This window comes from Channa argus, chromosome 4, assembly GCF_033026475.1.
Source record: "Channa argus isolate prfri chromosome 4, Channa argus male v1.0, whole genome shotgun sequence".
NCBI classification, from domain to species: Eukaryota; Metazoa; Chordata; class Actinopteri; order Anabantiformes; family Channidae; genus Channa; species Channa argus.
In genome coordinates, this window is record NC_090200.1 from 5713131 (window position 1) to 5730673 (window position 17543).

General features: G+C 40.6%; 1 protein-coding gene across 2 annotated transcripts; it reads right to left on the minus strand.

Moving 5' to 3' along the window:
• Positions 1-29: 29 nt before the first annotated feature.
• On the minus strand, positions 30-13808 carry obsl1a (obscurin like cytoskeletal adaptor 1a). 2 transcript variants are annotated; one of them, XM_067502594.1, is made up of 25 exons: positions 13613-13808; positions 10961-12244; positions 10149-10418; positions 9630-9890; positions 8986-9291; positions 8632-8898; positions 8255-8530; positions 7631-7745; positions 7353-7513; positions 6905-7177; positions 6506-6781; positions 6112-6387; positions 5736-6011; positions 5369-5644; positions 5013-5282; positions 4645-4911; positions 4288-4557; positions 3921-4187; positions 3024-3290; positions 2471-2583; positions 2186-2339; positions 1760-1921; positions 1173-1277; positions 820-1086; positions 30-655 (listed from the first exon to the last, which is right to left on the minus strand). In XM_067502594.1, exons 2-25 carry the CDS (start codon positions 12156-12158, stop codon positions 369-371), a joined length of 6660 nt encoding a protein of 2219 aa, XP_067358695.1. In that variant the 5' UTR covers positions 12159-12244; positions 13613-13808; the 3' UTR covers positions 30-368. The 2 variants fall into 2 exon arrangements, with proteins under 2 accessions (XP_067358695.1, XP_067358694.1); XM_067502593.1 differs by having other exon boundaries at positions 13403-13808.
• Positions 13809-17543: the final 3735 nt, after the last annotated feature.

A 17543-nucleotide genomic window follows, 5' to 3' on the forward strand; every position in this document is an offset into this window, starting at 1 on the left:
GTTTATTTCTGGCTAAAAATATCAACACCTTGTTTTTTGTTTTTGTTTTTTTTATTGTGCCAGGGCATTTTCATTTAATCCATCTTAGTCAGGAAAACACTCTAAAAAGTATTAGACTGTATAAAATGAGCCACTCTTGCTTTAGACTTTATTATGGGGTGGGGCTCTTTATAAGAATACAAGAATGACAGGTCAACTATAAATCTTTTACAGGGAAATAAATATAATCTACACCGTACAAAAATGGAATAATTGGAAACATGCCACATGTTTAATTTGCAGAAGAGTGGCATGAGTGATTCTCTCATTTGCAGCCGTCTCATTCACTTCCTTTCTTTCTCTCAGAGTCACTCGTCGTCTGTCTTGTCCTACTCTGCCGTAACACTGAGCTTGGCACTGCTCCTGGCCTTGCCCATAGTAAACTTGACCGTTCCACACATGTCCATGCTGGTGTTTTTCAGGGTGAGTTTGTGGACTGTCCCGCGGGTTTCCATTTGGACGGAGGGGCCTGGCTGAAGGGTCTCCCCATTCAAAGTCCAAATAGGAGGCTTGTTTATGGCGACAGACACCTCACACTGAAAAGGTGCCGGCTCCGGCTCCCTCACTTGCACATCCTCTAGCTCTCTGACCATCACAAGGGCCTGGGCTGTATTAGCTTAAAGCACAGAAGTGTTAATAAGGTATGGAGAAAAGATGCATTTTGATTTTTTTAACCTATAAAATTCATCAAACTCAGCCACACTTGAGGGTTTTATGTGTTAGGGAAGGAGAGGTCATGTAAAACTACTCAGTTCCATTTAAGTTGTTCACCCAACTTACCTTCCACCATCAGTTTCGCTTTCGATGTGTGCTCCCCAACTTGAATGCTGTATGTGCCCTCATCCTCCACAGCCACGTTCTGGATCACCAGTTTATGAGTACAGCCATCGGCCAAGACCTCCAACCTATCTGAAGAAACCAGCTCCTCCTTGCCCTTGTACCAGGTGGCGCTGCAGCGAGGTGAGGAAACGGTGCATTCGAGGATCACGCGGTGTTTCTCCAGGGCTGTTCGGTCTCGCAGAGGTTTAACAATTGTAGCAGGAAGTTCTAGAGTGAGCAAAAAATACATTTTTAGATTTTTACGAAGAGACACCAGTATGATATTGCACATATAGATCTAAAAACGGGCTTACCTTCTACTTCGAGATAAGCTATAGACTCGACGTCTCTGGCTACAAAGCGTATTTCCCCAGCATCTTCAGCTTTCGCGTTGCACATCAGCAGGAAGTGTTTGGTCCCTGGAAAAAGAAAATCCCATTTTCATTCAAAATTATGACTAATATGCATAATCTTTCACACTCACCATATATCATCTAAAGAAAGCTTTTGGAGTGATTTGTATGAAAGCACTCTCCATTGCCATAATCAATACACGAATGACAAAATATATATAGATATATATATAGATAGATAGATAGATAGTGAGTATAAATCCCTCCAGCATCACTAAGCCACATTATCTATGCTTTTCCTTTATTTTCCACATTTGTACTTCTTTTTTTTTCCTTTGCTCTCTGCCTTTGCATTTTCCTTTTTGGCCACCAGAGTGTGTTCTACTTAGTAGCAGTTGTAACTTTTGGAAAAAGTATTCATTGACATCCTAAAGGAGAAAAATAAATCATACATTTCCTACTTTTATGTGCATATTTAAAAATATCCTTTGATATTTGATGCTGACGTTCTAAATTCCTAAATCTCATAGCCTTTTCTTCCCCCCCACCTTCAGTGCGGATTTTGATTGTGTTGGTGGGCCGGATTTTGTGGCCATCTTTGTACCATTCTCCAGCCACATCCTCCAGAGAAACCTCACACATGAAGACAGCATTCTGGTCCTCTACGATATACAGATCCTCCAGATCTTGCACTATCTCCAACTCGTGCTCTGTGAGGTTAGTAAAGAAATGTACATTTGGGATATTAGATGCCAAATACAGAAGCAACTGTGCATTTGCTTTTCATGATGTTGTTGAAGCATTAAGCTTCTTAAACCCACTAGATGGAACTGTTGTATCTCTAATCGAGCCACTTCACAGGAAATTTTGAATAAAATGCCATCAAAAATTTAGACTTTTTAGACAACTTAGTCTACTTGTGGGGACTTAAGAAGACAATGAAGGCTTTGTTTTGGTTCTGATCAGGCAGTTACCATAAACCTCCAGTAAACATGAAGTGTTGATTTCTCCTGTGTCACACATGTAAGTGCCAGAATCAGTGCAGGAGCACTGCAGGATCTGACAGAACCGCTTCCGACCCATGGAATAGATCCGACAGTTCTTGCCCGGCTTCAGTTCCACCCCGTTCTGATTCACAGAAACAGACAGACAGTGGTAAACCTCACTTGTCTACAACCTGCCACGGTTAAATCTTGCATTTTCCTGGACTTAGTTAATTCAAAGTGAGTGTAATGAGAGCATTTGTTTCTTTATTTTACCTTGAACCACTTGACTTCTACGTTTTGCCTGGAGAATTCACACTCTAGAGTGGCTGGAAGTTCTTCCTCCACACGGACATCAGCCAGCGTTCTCAGGATAGTAACTGGTGTCTCTGTCAGTTAAGCATCAATTCAACAACTTAATCAATTATGGTCAGTTTTCCCAAAGTGGTAGCTAGGCCTGCCTGTGGTTCTTAGACTCATTTTCACCTATTACTCAAAAGACTTTACTAATAAATGAGAAGGGAAAAATCTCCAAGAACTACTAGCCAGTCCAGTTGCCAACTGAACAGCAGCTCTGGGATAACTATGACCTGGACATCTTCACAGACAAGGTTATTTTTGCCTGTCTTAAATCCAGTCTAGCATTTATAGTCTACATATTTTTCCACAATTTAAAATAAAAACTATAGACTATATAAAGAAATACGGAATTAAAATTTTATTTTTCAAAATATTTCTACGTGCTCCTTGCATTACCCTGAGTTTATTTCTCAGTCTATCACCTCCTTGGTTCAGTGTGGTTCACTTAGTTTTACAAACCAATAGTTACCTTTGACTGTGAGCCTGGCAGTGGTGCGCACCCCTTCAGCTGAGAACACAATGGTACCCGTGTCCTCCAGGGTCAGGTTGGACATGGTGAGGCTATGGACCTGCCCATTGGTGCTCACACGCCATTGGTTGTTGGGTTTCACCCGGATGCCGTCTTTCTGCCAAATTCCCTCCACATCATTGTGGGAGACCTCTACTTCAAAGGAGGCGGTTTCTCTTTCGAAGGTTTCTTGGTCAGTTAGCCCTTTGCGTACGGAGATTTTACGGGCTAGTTTCAAAGAGAGGAGGTAAAGTATTGACAAGAGTGATCTATAAATGGACACAATAATGTGTAACTTTTTAGGGATGCTATAGGGTATAAATATATAAAATATAAAAGGGTTGAAGAATTATTCTTGGGTAAAATATAAAAACAAATGTCGGTAGAATTTGAAAATTCAGCATCGTAGCACCTTCGAGGACAACAGAAGGTGGTTCAAATATAGACCAAGCACAGTTGAGCACTACAAAAACAACACCTACAGTAGCTCCGCGGTCTATTGTCAAAATAACATTCAACACACTTGTGTATAACGGCACGGGTGTGTTTCAAAAACACCATCACACTTACAGGTCTAGGTCGGCTATTCTTAGTATCTTTTTGAGATGTGACATACTGTGAAAAATATGTACTGCTGGTCAGCTGCCTAGACCTCATCTGTGTCGGATGAAATGCTGGTCATAAAGTGATACAGTGCACTGTTTCTTGAATAATTCTTGTTTCTGAAATGGTAGAATCGAAGACATTTGGCTGCTTAACCAAAATGCAATAGAGGTCCTTTTGTGAAGAGTGGACAGTTTAATTGTGACTTGCAATATTTGGTCAAATAACATGTGCACACCACCTTGAAACACTTACGTTCTACGTTGAGTTTGACCTGTGTTCGGTCATGCAGAGTCTCACAGCGGTAGGTTCCCCGGTCCGACAGAGTCAGATCATGGATGGTCAGGCTGCGTTTACAGCCATCCTGGGCCAGTGTGTATCGGGGACCAGGCTGGATGACTACACCCTGCCTCATCCACTGAACCTCACCAGTCTCAAGACTGATCTCAGTTTCCAGGGTGGCAGTACCAAACTCCTCTGCCATGACAGCCTCCATTTTCTTAGTAAACATAACTTGAGCCTCTGAACATTAAATGATAGACAGAGGTTACTGTAGGTTCACAAATAACTGCCAGTAATGTATTTGACAGTACACTAAGCTTTTTTAATTAAGTGCTCTTACCCTGAACTTTGAGGCTGGCTTTGCTTATTTTTCCCTCAGCCTCTGCTGTAATTTTGGAACAGTCCAACATCTGGCACTTCCTAATCACCAAGGTGTGGCACAGACCATTCTGTGTTGCCTTGAAACGGTCACTTAGGACAATAGGCTCGTTGTCCATGAGCCAGACCAAGTTGACATCCTCAGGTGAAACCACGCACTTGAAAGTGGCATCTTCTCCTTCGAGCACAGTAGTGTTGTGGAGCTCAGTGAGGAACTCCACTACTCGAGGCACTGAAGGGACAGAAGAAAATGTATTAACCTCCTATCTGAAATAAGAAAACACAGGAAACCAAACGTACATGAACAAGATATACTTACTCTCTACTCTTAGAGTTGCTACAGTCTGGTCGTCTCTTGACTCACAGGTGTATTGCCCTGCATCCTCTCTAGTTAAACGGTGGATGGTTAAGCTTCGCTCCACCCCATCTGTCCGAATGGAGAACCTCCTACTTGGTACCACCTCCATGCCATTTTTCATCCACTGGACATCAGCTTTAGGCTTGCACACCTCACAGCGAAGGGTCACCATGCCATCGGCATGGGCCACTGTGTCCCGAAGTGGCTTCACAAACTTAATTCTCATTTCTGCAATTTAAAAAAAACAATAAAAAAATCATATGGCTTTTTAATCCACACTGCAGTCTTGTGCTGTGTCACTGGATGACAAGATTAATCTGAAAATTTACCTTTTACTAGCAGGCTAAAGTGCATTTGGTCTGTGTTGACATCACAGGTGTACTCGCCAGCATCAGACCGCTTCAAAGGCTCAATGGTCAGGGTGTGCTTATGGCCTTCCGTAAGTGCTCGGAAACGTTCTCCTTCAACAGGTGTCCAATCTTTCAGCCAACGCACTGGGGCACTTTCTTTGGACACATAGCTCACCAGGGTCACAGTCTCTGCTTCATAACCCGTCACAACGATGTCGTCTTCCTTGTTAACAAATACAACCGGAGGCTCTTTGGCAGAAAGGAAAAGAAAAGTAAATAATAGCCAGCGTTGTGATCAGACTTTTTACTTTTCTTTGAAAATTCTGTACACCTACCTTGAATCCGGACAACACTGATCATCTTGTCATCAATAGCGTCGCACACATAGTTCCCAGAATCTGAGGGCTGGACATTTGAGATAATAATTTTTCTCAAAGTGCCGTAGGTTTCAATGTGGGTACGCGAATCTTCAGTGAGCAGCCTGTCATTACAGTACCACTGGACAGGGGCATTGACACGGGACACCTCGCAGGCCAAGATTAGGTCATCACCTTCCACCATGTTCTGGTAATCATGATCAGCTGAATGCCCTACAATGGTAACTGGAGGCTCTGAGGCCAGAGGATGTGGAATATAGCTTATTTATTCAAACAATTAAGTTAAAAAAAATTAATTGAAATAATAAAATCCACAAAATTTTACCTTCTACCCTCACATGGAAGCTGATATTGTCATCCCCAGCATCCAGGAAGTATTCTCCTGAGTCTCCAATTTCTGCATTGAGGATGACCAATGAGCGGAAAGTGCCTTCTTCTTCTTCACAGAACCTTTCATTGCCCTCAACACGTAAGCCATCCTTATACCATTTTGCAAGAGCATTGGCTCTGGAAAGCTCACACTCCAGCACTATATCATCACCATTTAGGGACTTGAGATGTGTCTTGATCTCTGACCTTCTTAAGATCTTCACTGGCGGTTCTGAGGAAATAGAAATACACTGAAACTCAGAATGGCTTATTGCTGATCTTTGAAATCGCTTCATGGGCCAAAAAATAATAAGTCAAGTTTTGCTTCTTACCTGAAACTTTGACCTGGAAATCAATTTTGTCATCAACAGCGTCACAGGTGTACTTCCCAGAATTTACTGGGGTAGCAGCATTAATGGTCAGGCGACGGATAAGTCCATCCTCTGTGATGGTTATGTTATTGTTCTCCGGAATTTCTTTGCCATCTAGCTGCCATTTAACCTCTGCACCTGGCCGGGACACCAGAATCTCCAGCACAACTGGTTTTCCAGCAAAAATCTCCAGTTTGTCCGGTGTGTTTTGGGGACGAGTAAGCTTCACTGGTGGCTCTGAATGAAAAGGATAAATAGAAGTCTTAAAAAGAAAAACAATAAAAGGCCCAAACCAAATTCTAACAATTTATTTCACATCTAGCTGCTAAATAGTTACACATATTTTTATTCTTACTTGTAATTGTCACCGAGAAGGCCACAGACTCATCCTGAGTGTCGCAGACATACTCCCCAGTGTCTTCCACAGAAGTAATGGGTACAACCAGCCTGCGTTTGGCCCCATCCACTTCCAGAATCAAGTCCGGGCCTTCCTTTACCTCCAGGCCATCCCTGTACCAGTAGACAGGTGCGTCTGACTGGGAGATCTCACAGCAAAGCTCCAGCCTCTCGGGGGCCCAGTGGGTCAGTTCCAGCTCTGATTCACTGGGGGAAATGATTCGGACTGGAAGCTCTTGGGTGGCAAGAGAAAATGTACACATTTTGTTTTTCACAAAGTTAGCATTGGAAACACCTGTATAGCATTTTAAATACTTAAGGGAGTCCACATGCTTCTGTATCAGAAGCGAGTACAAACCTGTGACAGTAAGCTGAAAGAAGACGGAGTCTCCATCCGTTTCACAGACGTACTCTCCGCTATCCTCAGCTAATCCATGGAGGATGGTCAGCCTCCTGTAAGGGCCCTCGGCTATCAGCTGAATGTTGTTGCTCTGCTCAACTTTCTGGCCATCCTTGAACCACTGCACCCTCCCGTTGGAACGTGACAATTCACAGTGCAAGTGTATTTCTTCTGAGACACAGCTTTCCATCACAACATCATTCTTAGGATCCACAATTATCACAGGAGGCTCTGTATGCAGATAGTGGAAGTAGAGTGAGGTCAACTTATGTTTCTAGTGTGAATGGCACTTCGGTTTTTTTCCCCAAATTGTTATAGATGATAACATAAATGCACTTGGTTAACTTGCAGTTCTTTTTGTCTTTACACATTACTTATACAAGATAAATCAGACAGGTCCTGTTACCTTTAATGTTGACAACAAATTCCATGCTGTTGTTTCCTGCCTGGCAGGTATAGCTGCCAGCATCTGAGACTTCTGCAGAGCGGATGATTAACCTCCTCATGGTTCCCTCTGCCTGCAGAGTGATGTTGTCACTAGGCTTGATCTCACAGCCATCCTTATACCTGAGACACACAAATCGGATACATACTCACTGTAAAAGATGGAGCATTGGGTAGGAGACACGATAATAACTTTTTTGTAATATCTTTCTGACAGCGATCCATCCCTTATTGTCTTACCACACAACTTCAGCATCATCTCTGGAAACGTGGCAAAGTAGCACCACAGGGTCGAGCTCCATGCTGGTCTTATGGAGCTCATCTTGTGGGACTGGGCTGAACTCCACACGTGGACCTGAAAAAACAGAGAGGTCCATGTCAACAGTTTGAAAACAAGGTATTAAAGCATGAAATTGCTTCCAAAAATCTGAAATATTCTTGCAGCGATTTGAACTAAATCATGAAACCACTCATTGAACACAGTCATTCTACAAGGTGTTCTCATTTCTTTCAAACTACTTAAGAAGGTTTGATGAATTAATTGTTTTTGAGGTTATAATATTGTTTTATTTTGCTTAATCAATTATTTTCTCAGTTAATATATTTATTGTCTAGCGAATAGTAAAAGAGAGACGTCACATGATCCCAGAGTTCATATGACCTCATTTTTGAGCTGAATTATATTTAAAAAATCAGAATTGTGAAGATGGAATTGGCCCATTAAGTTTAGCACTTCTGTAGATAAGTCAAATTCGTTTTCAGATTTCAAGTGAGTTTTACCGGTTGGTAATACTTTTTCTAATTTTGCTTATATGAATTAAAATAAGTATATCCAAAGAACTGAACATTTAAGAAATGTTCTACCTGCCACGTCTACATTGAATTCTACATCATCCTCTGAAGTTTTGCATGTATAAACTCCAGAGCGAGATGCATCAGCTGATGGTATCACAATCCTCCTCATGTTTCCATCTGACTGGATGCTGAGGCCATCTGTCACATTGAGCTCTTTGCCATCTTTAAACCAGGATACTTTTGCCAAAGGGTGGGAAACCTCACAGTAGAGCACAATGGTGTCACCAGTGTGAACCCTTTTATTTTTGTCCAACTCTGGCAAAGGAAGAAATTTTATCACAGCAGCTGCAAAGAAAAAAACACATGAAATAAGGCAAACTGTGAAACAATGCATTGATCGCACGCAAACTTTAACAGAAAGAATTGCAATTAGTTTTTACACTTACGTTTAACCTTGAGCACAGCTGAATCCCGGACTCCGTTAGCTATGAACGTGACCTCCCCTGTGTCCTCTGTCAGGCAAGTTTCACGGATAACTAGTGAGTGGTGTGTCCGAGTATGTTGTATTAAAAATCGTCCGCCGTGCTGCAGTTGCGCGCTATTCAGAAACCAAGTTCCAACCATTGTGGCGGATAGTTCAATGGCAAAGCGAGCATCCTCTCCTTCTACAACCTCACAGCTTTGTAGGTGGCTGTGAATCTTGGGCCCTGGCACTAAGGAAAACAAACACAAGACATCACATCATATATGTCACAATAAAATAATGTATGTATAATTTTCTTTTGCAGTGCCTTGCTAACCCAGATGGACGACTTTGTGAAACTCCACGTGACCACTTCGCCCATACTTGTTGATGCAACAGACACGGAAGCGGTAGTTGCCTTCACACGGCACGCTGTCACCAGCAACCTCAGCTGAGGTGGAGGTCTCTGAGGTGAAACACCTCTGCCACTCCTGAGACCCTACTTCCTGTCTCTCCAGCACAAAGACAGAGCGTGTGGATGTCTGGCTGTTGGGAGCAGGAACCCAGGTAAGGAGGGCACTGTTGGGCCGATCTACGTCCATTTTGACCTCCACGGGGCAGGTAGGGGGACAGTGTCTTGTGGCTAAAGGACAAAAGGGAAAAGTATGAACAGTGTGAAAGTGAATTGTTATGGCAGGTAGTGTCTGATTATTAGAGACTTGGAAACCTGAAACAGAATCTGAGATTTCATTTCTTATCAGACAAATTAAACAATATAAGCCCAAAGCAGCCAATGTCTTTATCTATCACAATAGTAAAACTACTGGATCTAAGACCCCCATGAACTTAGCTGAACTTAATATCATGGTCATAACTATTACCTTTTATAAAATTTATACCTCAGAAAAGAATCCTATGCTCAGATTTTTTTGCTAACCAGTCCAAAAAACATGTTTAATAATCGGTGTCTCCTAAATCTACCTTTGACTTTGAGACGTGATGACGTCTTGGATGTTCCTATGACAAATGTGACTACGCCTGAGTCTTGATAAGCCACATTGACAAAGACCAGAATATGATTTTTGCCAAAAGACTTCAGGATCGTCCGGTGCGTCTCATGCAGCTTCAGGCCATCTTTGAACCAGTGCACCTCCATGTCGTCGTGCTCCACTTCCACACAGAAGGCTGCATTCTCACCCTCCAATACCTCCAGCTTTCGGGGAAGTTTACGAACAATAGTACCTGTAGGTAGAGAAATTACTTTTATTTAGTAAGCTTGATAATTAATTTCTTCTCCCTTGTGAATTTGCATATAGACCTCTGTAGTCATGATAATGAATTATAGAATAGGCCACAGGAGAGCTAATATAGCCATTGCCTGTTGCAAAACATTGTTTTAACTTTACCACAACTTTTAACGAGTGCAGACTAAAGTGCACTTAATTGAATGTGTGATCCTATCACGTTACTGCCTATCTGTACTGACCACAGCTACTGTACCTTTAACTGAGAGCTCTGCAATGCTCTTGGCTCCATCTGGCATCTCGCAGAGATACACACCGTCGTCGTCCATACCAACATCATGAATGGTCAGTCGTCGTTTTGTTCCTTTTTGTTCGATCCCATATTTACTGCTTGGCATCAGCCTCTGGTCCTCCAGGTACCAGGTAGCGGGGAGTGACTCATCAGGAACTTCACACTCTAGCACGGCAACATCCCTCTCCTTCACCTCTATGTCTTTTAATGGACGCCTGAACTGCACCGCTGGGCCTGGAAAAAGGGGAAAGTTGTTATTTAGCAAAATGTTCGACTAGTCAAAGAATTGCTCTCCCATGTCGGTGTCAGATTACCCTATAATTTGAATGACAACTACAGTAGTCAGCTGTGGCTTAAATTAAATATGTCTTTTGAATGATATGCGAATAAGAAAAAGTGTTTTGCATGAGTTAAGTTGTATTTAAATATTAGGACCATATCGCTAAGGCAAATTGATACAGCATAATTACCCAGTCAGCAGTCTAAAACACAGATTACAGCCCAACATGTCCATAATGAATACTTTTTAAGTGTTCCTCAGTTGCTGTAATACTACTACATACTAAAACTGATCGGTAAATTAAGGACTGGCATGTTGACCCTACGACTAAACTGAAATTACTAACTAAACTAAATTCACTTTAGTAGATTCATAATTTGAACATTAATTATTATATGGTTTGTTATTAAAATGTTGTATTGTCAAGAAAGGTGTGTGTAGCCAAGTCTAATTACAGGAAAATATGCTTTTTTAAAAAAAATTTTTTTGCACTCACCCTTAACAGACAAATGAACAGCACTGAGGGTGTTTCCAAGAGAATTCGATGCAGCACATACATACAACCCAGTATCCTGCACTTTGCAGTAAAGAACCTTCAGTGTGTAGTAACCCTCCCTGTCCTCAAATATCAGATGACGCCTCCCAGGCTCAAGGGGAACTCCGTCTTTCTTCCAGATTATCTCTGGTTTTGGCTTCCCTGTGACAAAGCAGCGGAACTTGGCGTGTTTCCCCTCTGCCACTGCAAACTTTTTGACTTGAGACTTATTGACAGGTGGATCCTCAGTGACTCTTGAGAAACCGAGCCTCCCCACTTTGTGCTTTGGTGACCACTGGCTGTTATTAAGACTGTTTGAGGACATTTTGGCCTCCTCTTTCTCCGGCACAGGCTCAACAAGAAGGACTGCACCAGCCAGGGCATCACCCTGGCAGTTGATTGCCTTGCATGTGTAGACACCTTTATCTGGCATACGTGTCCTGTAGATCTTAAGCTGGAACCAGCCACCATCTTGAACGCTAACATTGAAGTGCGAACTCTCAAAGATGTCATTGAGCTTTTTTCCATCTTTCTCCCATGTCACTTGTGGCTGAGGAGTTCCCCAGATTTTACATGAGAATGCGGCATCTTCACCCCGATCCACACGCAGTGACAGGGGCTTAATTAGAAATCGTGGTTTATCATTTTCTGTTAATTCGGCCTCTTCTCGTTTTTGGCTAAACTTGCTGTTCTGCTTGGTCTTTCCATTCATCTCCTCTCCAATCTTCTCGTGTTCACCATTTTGCACTTTGCAGTAACCATTCAGGTGTCCTTCAAACTGTCCATTTTCTTTGATTGCTTGCTTTACACCATTGACTTGTAGTTGTCTTTGCCCCCCATTCTCTGCTTCTGCTTGTGCTTCTCCTTCCACTTTGAGGGCGGCTGCTGCATAAGTTTCCCCTATATTATTTCTAGCCTTGCAGATGTACTGGCCAGCATCCTGTTGGGTCACTCCAGTAATAGTCAGCAGGTAAGCTTTTTCCTCTTCTGAGAGCTTGTAACGTCCCTCAGACAAAATTGGAACATTTTTTCGTTCCCAGATCACATCAGGACGAGGGTCGCCACCGATTTGGCACCTCAGTGTGGCATCTGTGCCATACTTTGCCACTACAGGGCGTGGGTAGCCCAAAACACGTGGGGCACCACCAAAAATATCCATTTTGTCACCTTCACTCCGTTTCCGTGAAGAAATATTTTGTGTTGTGGGAATGCCAGGAAAGTATCCTCTTAATTAAGGTGAATGAGCTGTGAGACAAAGAAAGCACTTTAATGTAAATTCAGATATTGTAAAGACTCAAACTAAATATTTCAAGGTTTTGTTGTTTGGCCAGACCATAATTTTTGTCTGGACACACAAACTCACAACAAACCGAAACCTTTATTCCCTAATCTATGCATTGCTTTGACTCTTGTAACATGTGTCCTCTGTTCCTTTCTGTTTACACCTGACCAAAGACAGATGAGTTCACATGACATGACATCAAATGTCTAATTTTGTTTTTAGAGGACATCTGGAATGTGGTTTAAAATGGCCCATTTTATGATCAGTAATCTCAATTAGAAGATTTAGTCCAAAATACAATGAATTAAATTGTTTCATATATTCCAAATACATATTGAAGTTACTAAAAGTAAACTGAGTTAAACAGGTTTTAAGCAGACACAACAGAACTACTCTCAGTTGCCTCACAGCTGGTGCTGTAACTCAGTGAAGAGTGTATTTTTAAAGTAGTCTGTCCGAAAAAAGACACCAGGGACCATGTGTCACATAGGCCACAGTCTGTGCAGTAACACACCTGTACTGAACAGACAAAACTCACCCATTAATGTGTGCATAGATAGAGCGAGTATGTCACCTGTATTCTTCCTAATGGATTTTGTCCATTAGGATTTTGTTTGTTTTTTAATTGTTTCCATGCTGTCTACAACTTTGAAGCTAAATAATGTTCTCGTAGATTTTTTTTTTTTTTTTTACATTATTAACAGCTTTCGCAACAGCTTCGGAGGGAAACATTAGTTTCTTTTCTGGCTTATTTGTTTTCCTCAAATTGCTTTCGTCTTACTTTTGGCATTAAGAATTGCAGCCATTCAATTTGTGTGACGCAACAAACTTTTTCATCTGATGCACATAATGAATCATGAAGTCATGTGCTGATGTCATGGCTATAAAACAACTCTTTAGAAATATCAAACATGTTTTTCAATGTCTTATGATTAGTAAAAAATAAAGCATAATAAAAAAGAAGTTACTTTACTTAATCAGGTCTGAATTTCAAGAAGAGATTTCAAGAGGGACATACAGTACTTCTCAAACTTTTCAGAGAGGATAAGCTTGTAAAATGTACAAGAAAACCCACTGTGTTGCTGTAATTTTATCAATGAAATAACAAAAGATAAACTTACCACTAACAAGCATCTTTAAAGCATTCTGTCCCAGTTTTAGTGTTTTGTTAATAATTATAGTTTCCAAACAGTGCAAGCTGGCATCAATTAATTCCTGTGACTTATAACCTAATTTGCAAATATCTACTTGCCCCCAGGAACTGTGGTGAAGCTCTGGGAAACACTTCAGCTCTCGTTCCTAATCACTCTGGTTGTTGTTTGTGGACTCACATTTGACACGCCTCCTGGTCACGGATGGTCAAAGTCACTTAGAAGAATAAAACATTTCCATTTACTCATGCTCGCTCATTCTCATGGCATTATTTCTTGGAAGTGTTGTTGATCGGTTGCAGGTGGCAGAGAGGATAATGAGCACGGTCCTTCGGCCAAGTCCTTGGTTCATGCATCCGCCCTGAAACTGTCATTGTCCAACAGCTTAAGAGTAAGAGAGAAGGGGGGTTGGAATGGGGGGCATTAAATGCTTTTGCAGCTGCTGCCACTGCAAGCCACCCCCTAAAAATACCAACAGCTTCAATGACAGTGGGCCAGATAAAGTTAGGCTTTCCATTCACAGACTATGGCTCACTTAAGATAGAGGGGAGGCAGAGCTCTGCGATAGATCATTCAGCTGAACAGATATCCTCAGTTAAACCTCAGGAGAGAAAGGACACCCCACCTGCTGGAGCTCCTCAGTTCATGAGTCATGTTGACCCAGAACTAGCCTCACATCAGTATTACCGAAACATTTATATAGAGAAGTGCTCTAAAGACATAACTGAAACATAGTGGTTCAAATAATTCAGGCAGTATAGATCATAGTATTTTATTAAACTGCTCTTTAAAACTTAGATAATTAAATAATATTATATCTCCCATAGCAGGGATTTATTAGGCGTTTTGTAGCCTTTGCCAAACAAGTCATACCGGGATTGTAGTTAAAAACTTAACAAAAATATTAATACAACAGTGATATAGTTCAGTGGTTTTTTGTCTTAGTGTCAGGAGCCCGCATGGAATCTCAGGATAAAACTGGAGAGGCACATTAGCTTTTATTTCAAATACAACGTTTATATTTTTTACTACTATTTTTTTTTATTTATTTAATTTGTTTCAACATCCGACTTGCAGGTCTACAAACTTCAAGTGTCATTGTTTGAAATTGTCTGCGCTGTTAAGGATGGTCTTCCAGAAACCGATTCAAATCCGGTGTTGACACATCACTTGCATTCTCAGACAATAGCTCTCTAAGTTGTCTCTTCACGGGAAGTGTTTTGGACCAAAGCTGCCAAAGCTGCTGACAAACATGGCAAACTGTCATTAAAAGGTATTTGACCTTTAGTGCAGGTCACATAGCTTCAGTCTCTTCACTCTAAATTTTACTTTTAAAGCACAATTATAATTAGGAGAAGTGATTATTGATTTTGTCATGTTTTTAGTTTAGATAAACGAATCATGTCCGCTTACAACATGCACTGGGAGGACCACTGCTCCATTTAAGGCTGTTGGTACTGTTGACATTCTCGACAATGTAGTCAGCCCTGCAGCTGTCAGGAGTGATGAACACCCCAGGAATCATAAACACAGCGCTGCTTAGTGTCCTAACATGGAATTTCAGTTCAAAAGCTGAAGAGATTCAAGCGACACCACATGTTAATGAAAGGCTTTTCTGTTTAATCAAGCTCTCTTTACATAATGGCTAAGGAGGCCATTTGGGTACATTTTGAACGTCATTAAGATTCAAACATACAATTCTTAACACTCAAAATAGGGTTTTTGTTACGCCATTGCAGGTGAGCCCTGACTATTTATTCACATAAATAGCAGGTCACCTACATTTTCACTGCATGTGTTTAGAATAGAGACAGTGACAATGACAGAGCAGCTGTGGTATAATCACTGTTCAAACATAGACAGAGAAGGAGACGGGGTCCAAATATTCGTCAATCATCATCTGCTTGATTGTGTTGATGTGTCAGGATGACTGTCAGCCAGTATCTTTGAACTAGATATTTTTTTCTGATAAATGTCAGTTACTGTAGATCGAATCTCAAGTCATGTGCCTTTAATGTTACAGGTTAATATGTCTTTATGTATGAAGCTTGAAATGTAATGTTAAAATGTAATGGAAACTTGTAGGCAAGGAAACTCTTATCAGTGATATTTAACAACCACTAAAAAGGGCCTTAAGTTCTTATTAGAGTGGGTGATTGATAATTAATTCCTTAAAATTTATTTGGATCATAAAAATTGCAGGTGTGTAACTGTATTGCCTAGTTTCATCCATTAGATGGCGTTAGAGATTTATTTTAAGATGATAGATCACTCGAGTAGAAAATAATTCAAAGTAAATGTCACAGAATAAAAGAAAAGTAATCGATAAAGAAAAGAGTCTTTCTTTCTGCGCTTCTGTGAAGATTACCCAAAATGTCGTTAATGTCTTATTGTAAAACTAAAATCCATAAGGAAGAATGGTTGAAATGGCTTCGACAAAAATCTATAGACGAATGCTAGTCCTACAGTAATGTTTAAGATTCCAGAGACCAGAAGAACTGTGTTAAAGTGCAAGTGCATGCTTGACAATAGAAAGCTGAGTGTATACTGAGAGTAAAAATGGGGACTTTGAGAAGTAGTTGATCAGAATGGAAAAAGAAAGATCAAACATTATTGTCAAGTGACCTCTGACATTTTAGCTCCTCCCCCTGCTCCCTACAACTTGCAAGCATGCTGGGAGCAACAACAAGGGATTCTGGGAAAGACAGGACGAGGCCCTTTCTTTAAAACATAAACAACATCTGTGTGCAAGTGTGTGAGGCAGACAGGAGGGAGCATGTATTGATTCATGAGATGTTGTTGTTTTTTTTTTTTTTATCAATATAATAATTATTTTTATTATAACTTTTTTCCCAGGAGTAAATTAACACTGATTAAACATATGTAGCACAATAAAATCAGTTATTAAAATAAAGTGAAATGAAGTAGATGTTTACACAACAAAATTAACAGTTTATAGATAGATACTTTATTTACCACCGGAGGGCAATTTTTTTGTTCCAGTAGCTGTTACAAGTAATAATACAGTAAGCATACAAAGTAATAAGGTGTCAGTGATCAATTAATAACTTATTAATTCAAACTAGTATTGGCTTCGTTATCAAACCCCAATAAAGCTTATTCACTGTGCCACAGAGCTTTATTCCTGTCCAAAAAATGAATTAAAAAATACATGAGCCACACATTTGCTTTGATATGGGCCTTCATTGCAAAGAACTTGGCCGCTGAAATCGTGATTGTGCTGCTTCTATAAATATTGACCTGTATACAAAATGTATTAATTCATAGAAAATAGAACAAATGTACTTTTGTTTAAAATCTGCACAGTCTCACCTAAAGGTCTATTTAGCAGTTCTAGGAGTTTTTAGTCACATGATCCTCAACAGCAGATTGGTTACTTTGATGGAACTGTCATGGAGACTAAATGTGACGGTCATGATGAAATTCTTTGTCCCTCCACCCTTTATCAACTCTTAAACACTATTATAACAAACAAAAATTGTTGACATTGTATTATCTAAAAAATATCCCTTTCTTAGTTTTTGGACTGGATGGCAGGAGTTTAAAGAGGGCAAAATATGCACATTTTCATATTAATATCTTAATTTCAAACATCTTAATCTGCTTTACACATCCTTTCTTAAGGCCAGCCTACTGAAAAAGCAAAGTGTGTTCAGATTGGCCAGCTCCAACAGACCAGAGCACAATCAGCCTACTAATTCCAAGCCGTCTTTGCATCAGCTTTGCCAGCATCTTTTAGCCAGGACATTTAGCCTGCATGTCACCAAAAGTAATGACTTCTAAGCCACATACAAAGCAACATCAATCACCAAGATTATATATTTTTGCTCAGTACTACTATGTATATCTCCCAGGCACATAATGTTGGGTGATTTTATTATTAATAAACTCTCATTTTTACGTTTGCCTTTACAGGTATATTTGTGACAAACGACCTACAGAGCCCAGTGAAGTAGAAAGCATTTGTTATGAGGGGACACAGCCACAGTGAGCTAGCAGTAATATTAGCATTCCCAAAACACATCATGTAATGTAAACACAATGTGGGCGTTAAGACTACAATACTTTACAATAGCTTTTGCAAATCACT

What these genes read in the sequence shown, in the direction of transcription:
- obsl1a (XM_067502594.1), bottom strand. Translation starts at nt 12,158, where the DNA reads ATGGATATTTTTGGTGGTGCCCCACGTGTTTTGGGCTACCCACGCCCT. An exon ending in AGCTGTGCTCAAGGTTAAAC is followed by an intron (nt 8,531 to 8,631) that starts GTAAGTGTAAAA and finishes TTTTCTTTGCAG; the next exon opens with CTGCTGTGATAAAATTTCTT. An exon ending in TGCCAGGCTCACAGTCAAAG is followed by an intron (nt 2,584 to 3,023) that starts GTAACTATTGGT and finishes CTTAACTGACAG; the next exon opens with AGACACCAGTTACTATCCTG.